We start from the raw sequence: 17,481 nt of genomic DNA, 5'->3' as shown, positions 1-17,481 counted from the left end.
GCAAAAAATAACAAAACCAATTTGCATTTATATTGCGCCCTTCACGCGGGACAGCATCTTGGAGCACGGCAAATAATCCCTGGCGTTTATCATTGTGCCTTTCACGTTTGGAGAACATCTCAAAATGCTTCGCAGGATTTACTGCAGTGTGTAATGACTGTACTTTGCAGGTAAACCTCTGATACTGTGTAAAATATTGATCCTAAGCAAAGCAAATGCACTTTCTACCTTGTTTAGTCCATGATAACACACCAGAAAATCCTGTTAGTCACTCAGCCATGTAGCTCAGTCTGGAAACCATCTCACTTATTCCACACTTCTTTCTCTTAAAATCCCTCCAATTCTTTTTCTGATCATTGCTTTGTGTCAGTTTGGTTCAGTTGTTAGCACTCTCGCCTCTGAATCAGAAGACTGTGGGCTCAAATTCAACGTCAGCACTTTGAACTCACACTCTCAGCTGAGGTCACAGTGCTGGAGTAACACTGCCTTGTTGGAGGTGCCAACCTTCAGATGAGTTGTAAACCGAAGTCTTGTTTGCCTATATACATGGACATTAATGATCTCACAGTATGATGCAAAAGTGAAAGGAGTTTCTCCTGGTATACTTGCCAACATGCCGCCAAATTGGCAGGACATCTCAGAGTGCTTTAGACTCTGGGCATCCAAGCTGGAATGGGGGGTGGGGGGGTGAAGAGGGGGAACCGAAGAGGAGAGGAGGGATGAGGAATGCTGACCGATAGTACGATCAAATAGATCAGTATCAAAGCGGGCTTTGAAATTGGGGAGGAGTGAGTCGGAGGGACTCCTGGATGGAGTTCCTGAGAATGGGGAGAATGGTTGAAAGCCTGTCCACCAATGTTGAGGTATACAGTGTGGGTATATGAAACAGGCAAATATTCGCTCAGCGAACATTCAGCCGAGAGTGGCCGGATCGGTTGGGTTGCAGGAGGTCACAGAGGTAAAATTGGGGCAGGCCATGGAGGGATTTGAAGGTGAGGACCATAATCTTGAACTCGACACCCTGGGGGAATGGGGAGCCAGTGGAGCTGAGCGAGGATGGCGGTGATGGAGTCACAGAGGCTGGTGAATATAATAATAATCCTTGCATTTGATATAGCACTTTTCACGTCTTCGAGACGTCTTTAAGCGCTTCGCAGAATACACTGCAAAGTGAACTGACTGGACATCTTGTAGGTAAAACGTGGCAGCCAACTGCACACAGCAGAGAGGGTGATGAAGAACTGGTCAGAGTTTGAAAGGGAGCGGACATTTTGGAGGCCGATGCAGGTAGGGGCAGCGTTGGGAGAGGGTGGAGGGGCTGAGGAATTTGCAGATTGTGGGTGGAAATTGACCGTGGGGTTTGAGTGGGGGAGGAGACTTGGGAAGGATGTGAAGTTGGGGGTTTGCCTTCTGGAGGTGGGGGAGGATCTTGGGGAGAGTAGGTGATGGGCCAGTCGGGGTGGCTGCTCTGGGACAACCATTGCCGAGTGCTGCAATGAGCACAGTGGAGAATACCTAGGCTGGAGCAGAGGGAGGTAGTAGAAGAGTCCAGGAGAGAAGGAAAGCGAGGAGGGTGGTGGGAGAAAAGGACAGAGGTTGAGTAGCGGAGGGTGGGGAGCCGAAATGGCGGCATTTTGAGAGGAGTTGGCTCGAATCAAGGCGGCAGCCAAAATGCACACACCAAGACCTGGACTGAACGATCAGCAGGTCATGAACGGGACTGAAGGAGACAGTGGTGGGGTGGGGGGTGGGGGGGAGAAGGGGAAGGGGGGGGAAGAGAGGTGATAGCACACATAGTCTTATTTATTAGGTTGGATAGAGTTCGCATTTATGTAGCACCCTTGACTCAGGATCGTGTCTCGGAGCACAAGGGTCCTGCCTGGTGTGCTGAGAACATTCCCCTTCCCACCTCCTTACCTGAGGACTCCCACTTCGTTCTTGAAAGCTTGCAACTGTTGAGGTGTTGGAGCTGTAACATTTAACATCTTCACTGCAACGTCACCTGTAAAAAGACAAATCCGATCACCCACCACGACTAGCTTGATGCATTTAACCCCAAAGCTATTCCATTTCCTGTCTACTCTTCAAAATATCAGCAAGGACAGAATCACTTCTGAACAAAAAGTCCGTCGAGCTAACAGTCCAATAGTCTAAAGCTACCATCTGCAGAAAATATCTGAAAGCTCAGGGGACTGGAGAAACTACAACAACAGGTTCCTTGACTGTAATTCTCAACGATCACCATTAGAGACATCTCTGTGCCTCACTTGAACCTTCAATGAGGATTTTGACAAGATCACAGTATTAGTTTGGAGCTCTTCATCCATCTGCCACCCTTCCTTTCTAGTCATTAATACCGTTTATACGGTCTGATCAAAGTCATTAATTACCCTCCGAGTTAAGAAGACCTTCCTGGTGTTTGTTCTGAAATTGCTCTTTGCAAACTCTAAAACTATGTCCTCTTGTTCAACTGACTTGGTGCATCTGGAAGTATTGCTCTGGATTTACTTTTTCAATCCCATTTAACATTTGATACATTTCCCTAAGTTTCTTTCGAGACTGAAGAGGTTAGTTTGTTGAATCGTTGCTCATAGCTTGTTTCTATAACACTGGGTATTTTCCTGGTTGCTTTCCTCTGCACTTCCTCCAGGGCCTGGGAAGGCCCCTTTAGTTGCAGTACTCAAGGTCACCAAATGGATCCACTACTTCCACACTTGAATTGGGTCTGGGTCACTGATGGGCACCAAGTCAAGAAGGGAACTGTCTGTTATGTACTCCCTGACACATTGAGCCAGGAGGTGTCATGCACTACATTTACAAACTTTCTTTCGCACTTGGGTAATCCCAGTTTATACGGTCTGATCAAAGTTCAATCTTCTTTTCTCACATACACTCCTAATATCATACAGTGACAAGTTGTTCTCCTTGCTTTGGCCTACAGTCTACAGCAACCCCCAAATGTTAAGTCTAGCAATTTTCTCATTCACCACCTCTTGCTACCTCTTGCTAAATAATTTCATACCATTGATCCTGCAATGCTGGCCCAACTACCTCAGCAAAAATTAGTTGGGGGGAGGAAGAGGGTGTAGGGGGTCCATCAGTCACCAGGGGAGTAAAAGGTGAGCTTCAGAAGCATTCTTCACCCAGAAGGTCATCAGGATGTGGAATGATTTGCCATGGGATGGCTGTTAGAACAGTTGATTTGGAGGCATTTGAAAGGGAATTAGACAAATATTGTACATGCAGAGGAAAGGTATTTGCAGGGATGGGGAACAAGCAGTGAATTAGAATTAGGATGGATAGCTTCTTGGGAGGAGCAAACATCAACATGAAATATTGGGTCAAATAGCCTCCTACCATGTCGTACATATCGATTATTCAATACCAGCTAACTAACCCTGCATGTATTTCCCTTTAAAGAAATGATGTCACTGACGGTTTCACCCAAAGTGCACTTCTGATCATTTGAATGGTTATTGGATGAATGCAACAAAAAAACACACATGTTTTACAGTTACTTCATACAGGCATGAAGTAACTCTTGGGAAGGTGCAGTGATTTTCTTCTCTTTTTGCTCTAAACATGCTTCAGGTTCCTTGAGAAGTGCAGGCACTGGTTGCAGTGCAATCTCTCACAAGGAATGCTTGGCAATTCTACTCGAGTCACATCACACCTACGTGCAGCATGGATGGAATGGAGCATTACTAGTGCTGGGATATAAATATGAGTGGGAGGCAAGGGGAAGATCAGGGGATAATCCTAGAAATTCAATGTCAAGTTGAAGGAAAAGTGGCTTAGCACCATCCTCAAAGATATAAAGAAATAACAATTGAATAATAATAATCCCTGCAGTTGTGGAACTACCTGATTCTGTTGGCCGCAATCTCGCCTGAACAAGCCCCACATCAGCTATTATACTTGCATAGTGTAGGCTGACTCCAATGCAGTTCTAGGGTGTGCTGCATTGTTGAGAGGTGTCACCCTACAAATGAGACCTTAATCCAAGGTCTCACCTGCCTGTTCACATCTCATCTGTAGGATTCCATCTCTTGTTAAAGATGCCACAGCATGACCTAAAAAGAAAAGGCAGTTTCTCTCTCCCGGTGTCCTGGCCAACCATCCCCAGATAAAATGCTAAGAAACGTATTGTCAAACATCTCAACGCAAAGTTGAATGTCCACTCTTGGGCACCAGCTTGAAACTGAGCTTGACACTCCAAATTTGAGGAAATTTACACCACATTGTGGAGGCTACAAGGGCACTGAGGTGGGCTCCAAACTCCAGACACCACCCTTAACTTGGAGCATGTGCACAAAAGACTTTTCTTGGAGAATTAAGATAATCAAAGCTGACAAATAAATAAATGCAAACATGCAATTCACTTCCCACCCACCAACACCACCAATTTCTCCAAATCTCCTGAGAATCATGCTCCATACCATGCCATTTTCCCTTATATACTGTTCCAAACGAGCCAGATCCTATCCTTTGACCCAGCGTGATTTGTCCTTCTGAAATCTCCCAGTCATCACTGGAGTCCCTTCGACCCAGAGTTTTCTAGAAAGCAAAATGTATGGGCATTAATAGAACACTCCAGCTTTCAATACCATTTATTTTTGCTTATGCAAAAAAAGAAAAAGTAAATAATCCACATTCTGTTAAACTTTCTTTTAAAAAAAAGATAAATCATAAGCTCCATAAAGCAGGATGCTTAACATCCCAAATTAGATTTAGTTTTCAAATATCTGAATATATATCAACTTACAAGATGTTTAATGAAACACTTCCCGGTTCATCATTCCTTCTGCACTTAGCCCAGCCCTGTCCCTCAATCCTTTAAAGGAATCAGTCTGCCCTATGGGCCATTACTTATTGAAAATGAAATCCTACCAGCCCTTGTCAACAGTCAAGGTACATCTTGATTTAGTTCTCTAGTCAAGCGAGCGAGGTACAAAAAAAGCTACTTTTTTGCAAGGTCGACACTATAGTATAGAAAGTACAAAGTTCACTCCAATTAAAAGCGGCCTTGTAATGAAATCCAGTGCAGTGGATCATGACATGGCCTTAACCCAAGTGGAGCAAACCACAATTTATAAAAATGCACGGAAAAAGCTGCAGAGGCAACAGTGCAGTGAAAATAGAAAAAATACTTGAGCAGTGGAAGTTATTTTGGAATATAAACAGAATAACAAAAAAAGGTAACGCTTCAGAAGAAACTTGAGAGTAGTCTGACTTAATTACTGCATGTAACCTATGTGAAAGGTTGAACATCATGCATTCAGTGCAGTGAAATTAAAGTGCGAACTCTGACGATCTTAAGGGTGGGAAACATACGTCCACAAGATGCCAAAGCATTGGATCAAGAGTGTGTTTGCTTACAAAGATTGTATTGTGATCTTTCTACAGTGAATTTAAGGGCCAAAAACTAGACCTACTATTCTGAGCACGTTTCATGAACATGGACAGCAGGGAGTACTAATTGGATCTTTCCATTTGGATGGGGCAGGAAACTTGCAGTCTGTGAAATGAGCTCCAAAAGAGCTGCATATTCAGGGTTGAATGTCAATTACCTCATATTGGCCTGTTTAGAGGGAACAAAGTACCAATCACATAACCCACCCAAACTTTGGAAATCACCCTGCAGTATGGGTGTGAGAGATGTCAGGCACACATAGTTTCAAACAGCATAAAGCTTCTGAGAGCTCACTAGTCATTTCCCCAACTATCTGAACATGGACTGAAACAATGTATAGGACATAGAATCATACAGTACAGAAGGAGGACATTCAGCCCATCGGGTCTGTGCCGGCTCTTTGAAAAGAGCTTTCAAATCAATCCCACTCTCCCGCGCTCTCCCCATAGCCCTGGAAACTTCCCAAACAATTATCTACTTCTCTCTTAAAAGTTATTATCGAATCGGCTTCCACTACTCTTTCAGGCAATGCATTCTAGATCCGAACAATTCACTGTGTGAAAAAATTTCTCCTCACCTCCCCTCTGTTTCTTTTAACAACTTGGGTGGAAAAAAGCTTCAGTAACACTTATTGTTCATGAATTCCTGAAGCAAACACTATCCTGCACTGTCGAACGCTAGCTCCATGATGGAAATCTATTATGGATGGACAGTGCTTTCATTTTTACCATTTTGTTCCGGTCTTCAGAAGATGAGGGTTTTCTTTCCCGGGGTTGTGTACCAGGTGATTTCTGCAATGCTTTAATACTGGTCATAGATCCAGGAAGCGATGCGGGTGGAGTGGCAGAAAGGCCCGATGCTGATCCTATTGAGGGAGGGAGGAGTTGATAAGGAAAGAAACAAGATAGGAATCTTTATTAAAGCAGCTGGTCACCTGAAAGACAAGGACATTAAGAATATGCCTGACAGTCCATGCAGAGTACAACACTGGTGGATGACCTCACAGCAAAGTGTCTGAAAAGGATAGTGACTGTGCTTGTAGCCAATGCTGTGACTTTGAGGAAGGGGATGGGGAAACGGGGGTGGCAAAAGAGCATCAAGTCCAGGTTAAAGCTGTGAATGTTTGAGAAGACAGGAGTTCGTAGTGTCGTTAGCCAACTTTACTGCAAATTAACACAAGGTTATGAACCTTGTTCAGTGTGCATGCAGTGTGCACCACAATGTGGGTGGTGTTAGAGCACTGTTCAAACTCTTTTAAGCTTTCGTGCCTACTTTTACCTGGGGTAAAAATATGACCTAGTCAGAATATAAATGTATAAGCAATTAAAATGAAAGTTGATACAATCTACCAGCACAACAGGATTCCTTCCCAATCAGGATGTCACAATTTTACGGGGGGATATTATACAAAGGATCATTGCAATGGTTACCAGTCGGTTTGTCTTAATAAAAGCTCTGGAATTGACTGAATCAATTGTCCAAATGAACTGTTAAGAACTTCTTTTTCCTGGGCAACAATACTGGGTTTTCACGCGCTGCGCGTCCTCGCTTTGAAAGCCCCACGGCCTCGCTCCTTCCTACCTCTGTGACCTTCTAACGCCATATCAACCTGACCACGCTCTCTGCTCAGCAGGTTCCATCCGGCCTGGTCCACGTCCCCACCTAGCCCGCCCCGCCATCGGCGGTCAGGCCTGCAGCCTCTCTGCCCTCACGCTTGGGAACTCCATGCCATTGTTCCTTTGCCTCGCTCCCTTCCTTGCCTCCTTCAAGGCACGTCTCAAGACCCTCCTCTTCAACTGTGCCTTCGGTAACCCACCTTCCCCTGCCCTCTACCCCTCTTGATCCCAACCCCCACCAGGGTCCAAATCCCTGAATGTCCAGAGCCTTGGCACGTCTTCCCAATGAGATAGATGCTATACAAAAATACTTGTGGTGGTTTTTGTGGTCTCATCCTCATCCCATAATCATTTTGCATTCCAACAGCTCACCATCTCTCTGATAACCTCCATCCTGATTACCCATCCTTCGGGTCGCCCCCTCTGCTTGGCTTTCATGCACTTTCTGTGTCTCCCTGTCCTAAACCCACCACTATTTCTGGCCTACCTTACAAATTCTAAGTCTTCCCTCTAGCCCCCTCTCTGACAGTAAATCCCATTTTAAAACTGCAACAACTTGCATTGATCTTGACCTCTTCGGATAGGATAAAATCTCAGAGCTCTGCACAATGCTATCTGACCTTCTGACTGTGCTTATGGTCAGCTCTCCCCTTCCCCTCTCTCGGCATCTGGCCCCATCATTGTGAAGCACTCTGAAACATTACCCCTTGTGATGGACGCACAATATGAATGCAAATTGTTGCAATAAGGAGATGACTAAGGACAGGCATGTGATGAATTGGACTATCTAAAGGTTCCACAAAACCTCCAGAAAAGATAACAATTGGGACCATAGGAATATCCACATCAACTTGTGACAGTTCAGTCACAATATTATTTCACACCGTTCAAGTTAATAAGGCCGTACCAAACGCTTCTAAATCAGATGTGTTTCTGGTACGGACCACTTGGATCATTTGTGCTGCTGATCCTTAATAAAGGCCCATAATTTATGGTGCTTATCCTTAATAAAGACACTTAATCCATACACCAGTGATCCTCAGATTATTGTGAAACAGAATCCATGTATATTGTGACATCCTGCTGGTCATGATGTAATTTCAAGCCCAGCATTGCTGCTCACACGAGTCTTTGTCTGGGCCGCAGAGGATAATGCAGCATCACCACACAACGTGGTACTTCTGCTCTAATGGGGCGTCACATCGCTTCACCAAAGGGTTGTGAGCAGCTTCCTTACTTTTCTGCTCTTAGCTAAAGGTGTCCACGTGAAAGCAGAAAGACCTTGAGTCGGAGACACTGGGCACCTCACCACACATCCTCCCTCCAGCTGATAGAGCAGGACGGTCTAGATCAAGGTTGTCAAACGTGACATTTGGCGGTCCACCCATTGGTTTCTAAAATGATCATGCGTGTGAATTTCATTCTGGTGCAAGAAAAGAAGAAAAAGTGCCAAGTGTCCGCACATAAATCACTGAAAATAAATTTCATTGTGGAGCTAAATGGCATTTTCACAGCCTGCCAGTATGTTTTGTTTCAATATGCTAAAAACACTGTATTTTGGAATTTAAATTAAATATTGAGACCATCATTATTTATTCAGACTTAGCAATAGCCTGCAGACTGACGACTTGGAATTGTGCAGAGGGGGTAATTGGTAAATTGCAAATTGGGATATTTGAGCAAATATACACATATAGAGACATTTTCTGGTACAGTATTATGTACATATAACCTTTTTTATGGTGCGGCCCACCAAATGAACAGTGTTGAGGCCAGATGAGTTTGACACGCCTGGTTTAGAATATAGACCATTCTAATAACTCTGCTCTGCAGATTGGGAAGGAGAATGTTCAAGAGATACAAGCCAGTTCAGGTCTCCCTGCCCATTCAAAGACAGACATAAAACTTCTTTCCACTTGGAGCACTTCCTTCCACTAAACTACTTGGGAAAAAACCCTCCAGTGGATTTCAACCCATTAGGAAATAAGTTCCGGGGATTAACAGTGCACAGGAATGTTTATTACAATAATGCTCACCTTACTTTATTCAGTTTGCTTTAAAGTAGGCACGTTAACTTAAAGGATTGAATATTTTTTAAACATATTCTGAGCACTTTGTCACATCAAATCCTTAACAAAAGAATCTCTCTCCTCTACCCCGTGATTCGTGTGGGGTGGAGAAAGGGTTCTGTTTTTAAAGAACTTGCAATCACGTCAAATGCATACACGGTATAGAGCATATGAAATATGCACATCAAAACAGAATACCTTTCAACCGATCCTGGCTGTACATCAAATCTTTATTCAGGAAGGAATTTTTTTCCCCAAAAGATTTAAGATCATCCAATGTAAAGGTGGCATGTAGGCTTGCATTTTACACGTCCAAAACAATAGAATTCTGGACTTTTACTGCTCTGATGTACAGCAGGAAAATGTAGCAAAAAGGCACACTGTCTCTTACTTAGATCTATGGAGTGATCAAAATCGAAAGAATGGTTAAGAAATGTGTTTGAAAAATGCACCAGTGGGAGATGGAATAATGACCAGAAACAGTATTTTGTCCAGAGTCCTCTTTTGAAATGTATGAACCTCAGCGTGAATCTCAATTTCATAATCCTTGCATTTACTTCCAGAAATATTTTGCAGAAAGTATTGATTAGTGTAAAGAAACCCTGGCTAATTTCATCATTTCTTTATCCCTGTAGGCTTCCTCAGCCCCCCCCACCCCACCCACGCTGCTACTGCCTTCTGCCACTATTCATCCTCCCTCAGAAGAACACATTGGGCACACTCATAGCCAGCATCACCATCCATTGCCACAAGCTGAGAGGAGGGCAGCAATCTTCTAGGAGTTGACTAAATAGAATCAGACGGCAAAGTTCTAGTTGCTATGCAATCTGCAAAGGCCAGGCTGAGAACTGGCAAGACTCACCCAGTGAAAGCAGCCAACTGAAGACAGGTGTTCAACTCTGCAATCTTCTGGCAGAGTTGTAATAAGCTGTCACAAGAGCTGCAAAGTCTGACCTACTGAAACCATGCCAAACTGTCTGCTCCTTCGGCTTTGTGGGTTCTGGCCTGCTCCATTCCCCCACCATGACCGCCCCATCCTTGGGGGTTGTGCCTTCAGACTTTCTAGCCTCATCCCCTGGAACTTCATACTGCTGCTCCGCCTCGGCCCCTCCCTTGCCTCCTTCAAGGCCGGAATCAAAATCTTCCTCTTTGACTGTGCCTTGGTCATCCTCCCTCCTCCCGCCCACCCCTCGTACCTCCAACCCCCAGCTCGGGTGCAAATTTTTCACTATTCAGTGCCTTGGGATGTCCTCCCGACGTGAAAGAAAGGCACTATACCAATACATTTTGTTCTTGTTCGTTTCCATCCCATCTTTATTGACTGATTGACCTGAGAGATGATCTGAACTTCACTGACTTGGGAATCCTCACTTGCCAACTCAAGTGCACATTATTTAAATAAATGATACATTTTGCAGTCATCCATCCAGAGCTTTGGCCACAACGTTGACTTGGATTATTTACACCCCAGCCCTTCTTTTAATAGGACACAGAGAACATGACTGCTTTTGGGAGATAGGTGCAATAGGATATTTATTTCCGCCTGGAGACGGGCTGGAAATCGCATAACTAAATGATCAATTGATATGGACGCCGAATGAAGAATATTTCAAATGTTACTTTCTCACTGGCAGGAATTCTTAGGAAATGTGAAAATCTTAGTGTAAAAGCATGGCAAACTGAGGTTTGACTGGTTAGAGGAAAGTCCTGTTTCCTCTCTGTGTCAGTGAGGGAAGCAACTATGCCTGCTCAACACCAAAACAGGAAGCTGTAAATTGATGGGCTTTAAAAGAGTCAATGCCCAAGGACCACGCAGAGATGACAAGAACCGTCACCTCAGAAGTATTAGCTGGGCAAGTTTTGTCAAGCATTAGACTTACTGATGTGCCGTCGCATTTTCAGTGGAATAGGAATGGATTGATACACACACATACATGTTGTGCAACTAAAGATTCAAGAGTTGAGATTCTGTGATGTAGGCGTGCCTCTCTTGGCATCCTTAATCTGAGATGGGCATTTATGTCACACAACTTCAAAAGCCTCATCTGCCTGGACTGTAAAAAAAATCAAGGCTGCATTCTGTGAGAGAATGCAATACAAATCAAAATTACATTTGTGTAACTCCCTTCACTTCGGGAGTCACTGGACAGTCAGGGATTTGGACCCGAGCTGGGGGTCAGGATCGGGGAGGGTGGAGGGCAGGGAGGGTAGAAGGGTGGCCAAAGGCTCAGTCGAAGAGGAGGGTTTTGAGACGTTGAAAATGAAAATCATAATGAGAGGAATGAAAAGAAAAGCTCCCAGTTTTTGAATTGAGATAATTTTTCCAGCTGGAGTCGACCGAACATAGTCTGCTACAACCGTCTCACAAGTGCCACCCAAATAGCAGGTTATTGTGAAATGGTAGCTTCACTCTCAGAATCATGGATAAGTTGAAAATCCACTTACCTAAATGGGTAGATTGTGCACTGACTCTGTAAATCAGCCAGTATCAGAAATGGCACGCAGCTTTCATAAGATTTTGGAGGCTAGGGCGATTCCTGTAAGATGTCCATCACTCAGATGCAACACAATCCTTTTTAATCACATTTTTTCATGGGATAAACTTAGGCTTTTCCGTTACAAGCTGCTAGCTAACATCATCAGGCTATGCCATGCAGTCATGCAGGCTGGGATCAGGTCACCTGAACTGATTTATATAACAGAGATAAAAACTCTAACATCTCCGTGACAAGTCTTAAAGAAAAAAAGTTTCCTAACCATGAACAGGTCTTAATTTCTGAGAATACACTCAGATTTCAAATTTTTTGCTTTCGAAGCATCATAAGGCAGAAAATGAGGGAGGGTAGGGGTAGGAGGGTGACCAAAGGTGCTCTCATTTGTTGTGAATTTGCTAGGAATTATAGCTTTGTAAGCGCTTGCTCGTAATTGTGCATCCCAAATATGAAATATTTAGCTTGGCGATGGGAGTTGAAATTAAATACTCCGTATTTTTTCTGTTGCCCAACTTTCGCACTACTTTTGCTGACAATTTACCGAGACAGGAAACCAGTCATGTAACGGTGTATTGGAGGGAGGGGAATAAACAATGTTGGTCCACACCTCAGAGGATGGCACAAATTCCAGATGTGTATGAAGACCATAATTCATCCAACTGCCCATTACAGAAGGTACGTACACCAAATGTTATATTTTCTGATGCTGCTTTCTCGCTCTTCAAACATGACAGAACATCTAGGCTATCTATCATTCTTGCTTGCTATTTTGTATCTGTGTCATATCCATTTCACTTCATTTCAATCAATCCACCTGCTCCTTCTATGTAAATGTACGATGAGCCATTGTTTCTTTTACAAACACGTTTAAATGCTTTGATGTATGATTATTCAAAATCAACAATGATCATTCGATAATTTACTATGATGTAGTACTAGTATTGTTCACTGGTATTGTGCATGGACCTACATATTTATTCCAATGCAACTTAGGACATTGTGTGAATACAGCCCACTGCCAATTGTTCAATATGAATCACACTTGTGGTAGAAAGATGGAACTGCCTAAACTTGGCAGAATACTGTTTCTGATCTAGTTGGCTGCTCCACACTGGAGATGCATTCGCAAGCCAGAGCACAAATAAACCTGCCTTCCTGCTGTCAGGCTGGATACAACTCTCAGCTTGGGTGACTAAGCTGGGTGAAGCAGCAGTGAGGTAAACTGTGTAGTGTAGCGGAATGTGCGTGAGATTGTGAGAACGATCGTGCATGGGTAAGTATGAGGAGCGGCGCCTAACTACCTCTGAATACAGGACCAGGTTCAAAATCAAAGATAATATCATTAGGATAGGAGTGTAACAAGGGGCTGGGAGTCCGGGAGTGGTACTTCCTGAGACACCTGACCGGCTGCGTCAAAGGGGCTGCGGGAAGAGAAAGGAAAAGGAGTAAAGGAGTTGAAAAGATTGTGCAAGTTGTATTCCTTCCTATTGGATTGAGGAAGGAAAATAAGAGGTAAAGGGAGCTGTGCAGTCACATTTGCATTTTGCTGGGGATCTTTCCCAATATAGTACAGTACAATGCATGTCCATCCATAATTCTTAATAATGACATTCCACACTACAAAACCCTTCAGTGCCCAGGACAAAGACCACAGTTGTACACTTTACAAATAATCTGGGGATCATACAAGTGGACAGATATCTGAGGCCCAATATTCACCTGGTCTTTGCCTGTGAGACCACTTTGTGTAAATATGTAGGATTGTGCAGACTGCGGAACATTCGTCAATTCAGTCTTTTCTTTTCTCTGCCGTTCTTTGAAAGTAAAAGGCTTCCAAGGACTGAACTGAAGAATTTTCCACAATTCCACGTGATTTTAAGATAAAATGATCTGACAGGATAAGACTGGGTGGATTTTCAGGTCTCAAGAGTCCATTAAGGCGACAATAGTTAAGAACTGACAAAGATTTGTTTTTGGACACAAGGTTTGTTTTCGGATGCCAGGACCTGCATTAGTTTAATTCAGTGCAAAATGCCACCTCATGTGCTAAAAACAAGATCGATGAAGGCCTCATTCCATTTTTATTCTCCATCAGTACATTTTCATCGTTGGTTGCGAAATTCACAGGAGCATTGCACAAGTTCCGACAATAGAAGATTTAGACAGAAGCAAAACATGAAACCAACTTTTTGCCATTGTCTTTTACCGTTCCAAACTGTGCTTGAACCATTTCAACCCGTTTCCAGGTGAGCAGTGGAAAGAAACCTGTGAGACTCTAACTTGTGAGTGTCAATCCTGCCTCACTATCAAAGGGGTCACTTTCTGTCTGCTACCACTAAACCCTCCAATATCTGAATAATCCTGACTGTTCATTGCCCACAAATACAGTTGTATATTCGGTCAGTCAGTCATGAGATGGGAAGGATGGCTGGGACAGTGTGGTTGCCACATGGCTGGTTTTTAACCGACCTGGATTTTTTTTACTGCCTTGTTGGTTGGCGGTAAAACAAAGCAATGTGCCATATATTTTGAGCAAATCACCTGTTAGTGTCATGATTCATGCTTTCATTCAAATCAGGGTTCTGGTGGTTAGTGCAATTTGTTTCTTTTCGAGCTGGACATTTAAAGGTCCCTTGGTATAATGTGCAGCTTAAATTGATATATTAGATAAATACAATTTTATCGATCATCAACCTGCACTTAAAGTAGCGATCAAGGAAATACCGTATAGATAAATATTTTTACTCGTCAAAATTTCGCAGAACTCCCAATTGTTTAAACCTTTTGCCGTGGACTAATTTTCACAAATGGCCCGCAATAAAAGAAATGAAAATAAGTTTAAATAAAGCGGGACGTAATAAATTAAAAAAAACCTTACTGTCTCTCTTACCTGTGAGCGCAGGAAGCATGCATACACCCATCTTGTGACAACGGTTTGAGTCGTTTTCTCGAGTTTCGGTGGTTTCCCGTGCTCACAGGTAAGGTTTTTGTTTGTTAATTATTACTCAAATTCATTTTCGCTCACACTGCAGGTTTCCCGATTTCCAGGCAATTATCACACGCATAAATATTTACATTGGGTAAGTCAGAAAGTCTTGAGAGGTATTCAGGTGTCCGAAGGCTGTGAAGAGGGGCTTTTTCAGTTGTTGGTCGTTTTTTTTTGGTTTGCGGCTGTATTTTTTGTGTCTCAAAGGTGGCAACGCTTAAGAGGAAGTACCTTTGGCATATCCAAAAAACAAAGATGTGGCACCAAGACTATGCCAACCCAGCTCGTGAAAGGCACACAGACCCGGTCTATTTGCACAGAACAACAGCACCCACTATTAATCTACTTGTATCCTTTCCAAATGTGGGAAGCAGGGAAGAGAAGTTTAAGGTAACTGGCAGTTTTTATGATAACCAATAAGCCGGTTTCATTCCTAAAAAACAATGCCCAAGGACACAGAACTTGACCCCAGATTATACAGCAGCTGCTAATGTTCTTTCCTTCCTGCTTATTCAAAGGATTGAGCTGTTTGAAACTCAATACTACCAAGAATGTCCATAGGCCATTCATTACCTTCGACATTTTAGAATATCATTCATCGGGAAGACACTTTCATGTCCACTTTGTGTCATTCCCATATGCATCAGAGACAGTATCCCTTTTGTTAACTTCCATTTAATATAGAGCCATAGCACGTTGTTGAGATGTCTCAAAGCGCTTCACAGGATATACTGTAAACTGCAGTGACTGTATTTAGTGGGCAAAATATGGCAGCCAATTGCACACAGAAGTGTCCCACAAAGTCATGGATTGGGTGACCATGATTTATTTTAGGTCAAACTGATTAATTGCATTAAAAGGTTAATGCAGCTTCCTTCTATTTCAATATTTATATCAAAGCAGCGCCAAGTACTGTGTCAAAAGAGCCCTTTCAATGGGAGAATTAATTCTTTCAATGGGATCGAATTCAATGGGAGAATTAGCCTCATTAGCAACAAACCACTGAAAAAACTCGACAACACACATGGTCGACCAACTGAAATAGCCAAGGGATTTAAAAGTCATTAAATTGAAAGGCACAGTACAAATTGGGGACGGGGAGTGGGGAGGGAGAGAGAATAAAGCACCTGCAGGTCAACAAAATGGATACTGTCTCTCTTTAAAACCTCCATCCCAAAGAAATCCCAACTGAGGTGATCAATACCTGATGCTCGATCAGTGTCACACTTACCTCCATCTCCTCGCGGCAGACCCTGATCTCGGATCAGACCCTAGAAGGGGAATAGGCAAAAGCGGTTTTCAATCATTGGATAAAAGTGAGGCATGTCAGCAATCAATTGACGAGGTTGATAAGTAGAGAACTGATCGCAAAGTCATGTGAACAAAGCTTTTTAACATTTATTTTTCTCTTTTGGACTCTCTAGCAAAAAGCACATGGAGAAGACCATCACTGTGCAAGGATATTTATTTGCACTGCAACGTTCATTCACTGCTTTTATCCTTATTAACACAGATTTATCAGCAAACTGTGATGCTTCAAACTGTAGTAACCAAGTGAAAAAAAAAAACCTTGCACTGCATAGTTCAAAATAAAATTGACACTGGTTAATCTGAAATTGGAAGATGTACTGGTACGCTATATGCTCATGATATAGTTTGTGTGATGCTGCATTTTAGAAACATTTATTGCCCCATTGATTGGTGAAGCGCAGCAGTCTCTTGCTTTTGCAAAATGCATTAAATGTCCTTCCTCTCCAACTCTCCTTGCCACACACCATTGTTACCAAAGGTAATTTGGTGACATGACCCTAAACATCTGTTGCTCTATGACTGGAAAGAGTATCAAAAGGACATCTCAACATAGCGCCTTTCACAGCAGGAGGATGTCTCAAGTACTCTGGGACGCTACCCTGCATGAAGGGCGCTATATAAGTGAAAGTTGTTGAGTAATAGAGAACCTTGAAGGGGGTGAGATTACTATAGCTCGCTTATCTTGGGGTTCAGGTGACTTTCATGAATTGCACTGATGTTGATGTCATTTGAGTGGTTTTGGGTGATTGATATTGATTATTTTTTTTTAACATCATAGACCTTCATTGAATCATATCTTGTGCACACATTATGATTTGTATTAGGTTTTACTCCATCTTAGTACCAATAGCCACTCAGAGTGGATGGCAAAAGCCAGTGAGATCAGCAATGGAGACCAGTAGGGCTGCTGCTTGATCAATGAATGTGACAATAATGTGACAAATATACTCAGAAATATGAAAGTATGCTTAGAAAAATACCAGGGTTGTGGTTGCAGAAACAGCATCAATGTATTTAAGAGAAAACTCGTACATGAAGGGGGAAGGTATCGGAGTGGTATCGGAGAGTGGAATAGGAGGGCTTGTGTGGAGAATAAACACTGCCATGGACTAGCTGGGTTTGTTCCCGTGCTGTATTGTAACCCTATATTGTTCATCACTTGGAAATTCGTATCATCCCATTTTAATTTAGCCTCTTGCTGAAGTGTAGAGTTTGTATTTCAAGCCAATTTTCTCGGAATCTTATGTTACAACCGCAATCCCACTGTGCACCGGAAATGATCATCGGTGATTTATGCATCTAAGTATTTGAGGCTATCAGTTGAAAAAACCATATTGTCCCAGTTTTCATTCCTTCTTCTGTGATGTTCAAACAAAAAGTAATGGTAAAGCGAAGGCCTTGTTTCTCACAGGCTACTTACATCAATGTTAACCTGCTCGATAGTGTTTAGGTGGACATTAGGTGCAGAGGAAGATCTGTCCCGTTGCCCAAACTGGTTACGTTGGTCTTCCTCAGTGGGTCTGAAATGCCCGGGGATTGGAATTGATTTTGTGGGGGAGGTGGTTGAGTGGCATAAGGACCTGCAAAGAATTCA

At 43.0% G+C, this 17,481-nt stretch overlaps 1 protein-coding gene across 2 annotated transcripts in view; it reads right to left on the bottom strand.

Moving 5' to 3' along the window:
- braf (B-Raf proto-oncogene, serine/threonine kinase) overlaps window positions 1-17,481 on the bottom strand; it is a 71,356-nt gene that overhangs the window by 11,127 nt on the left and 42,748 nt on the right. Inside the window, exons 8-13 of one of the 2 annotated variants that reach the window (XM_042334908.1) lie at window positions 17,308-17,467; window positions 15,808-15,847; window positions 12,892-13,011; window positions 6,142-6,278; window positions 4,440-4,557; window positions 1,918-2,002 (exon numbers count right to left, since the gene is read on the bottom strand). In XM_042334908.1, coding sequence (XP_042190842.1) covers window positions 1,918-2,002; window positions 4,440-4,557; window positions 6,142-6,278; window positions 12,892-13,011; window positions 15,808-15,847; window positions 17,308-17,467 — 660 coding nt within the window. The remainder of the gene's footprint in view (window positions 1-1,917; window positions 2,003-4,439; window positions 4,558-6,141; window positions 6,279-12,891; window positions 13,012-15,807; window positions 15,848-17,307; window positions 17,468-17,481) is intronic. The other variant, XM_007898599.2, reaches the window with a different exon arrangement.

The sequence above is a fragment of the Callorhinchus milii genome, unplaced genomic scaffold (genome assembly GCF_018977255.1).
Source record: "Callorhinchus milii isolate IMCB2004 unplaced genomic scaffold, IMCB_Cmil_1.0 Scaffold5, whole genome shotgun sequence".
NCBI lineage: Eukaryota > Metazoa > Chordata > Chondrichthyes > Chimaeriformes > Callorhinchidae > Callorhinchus > Callorhinchus milii.
This window is presented reverse-complemented; position numbering and strand designations above follow the sequence as displayed.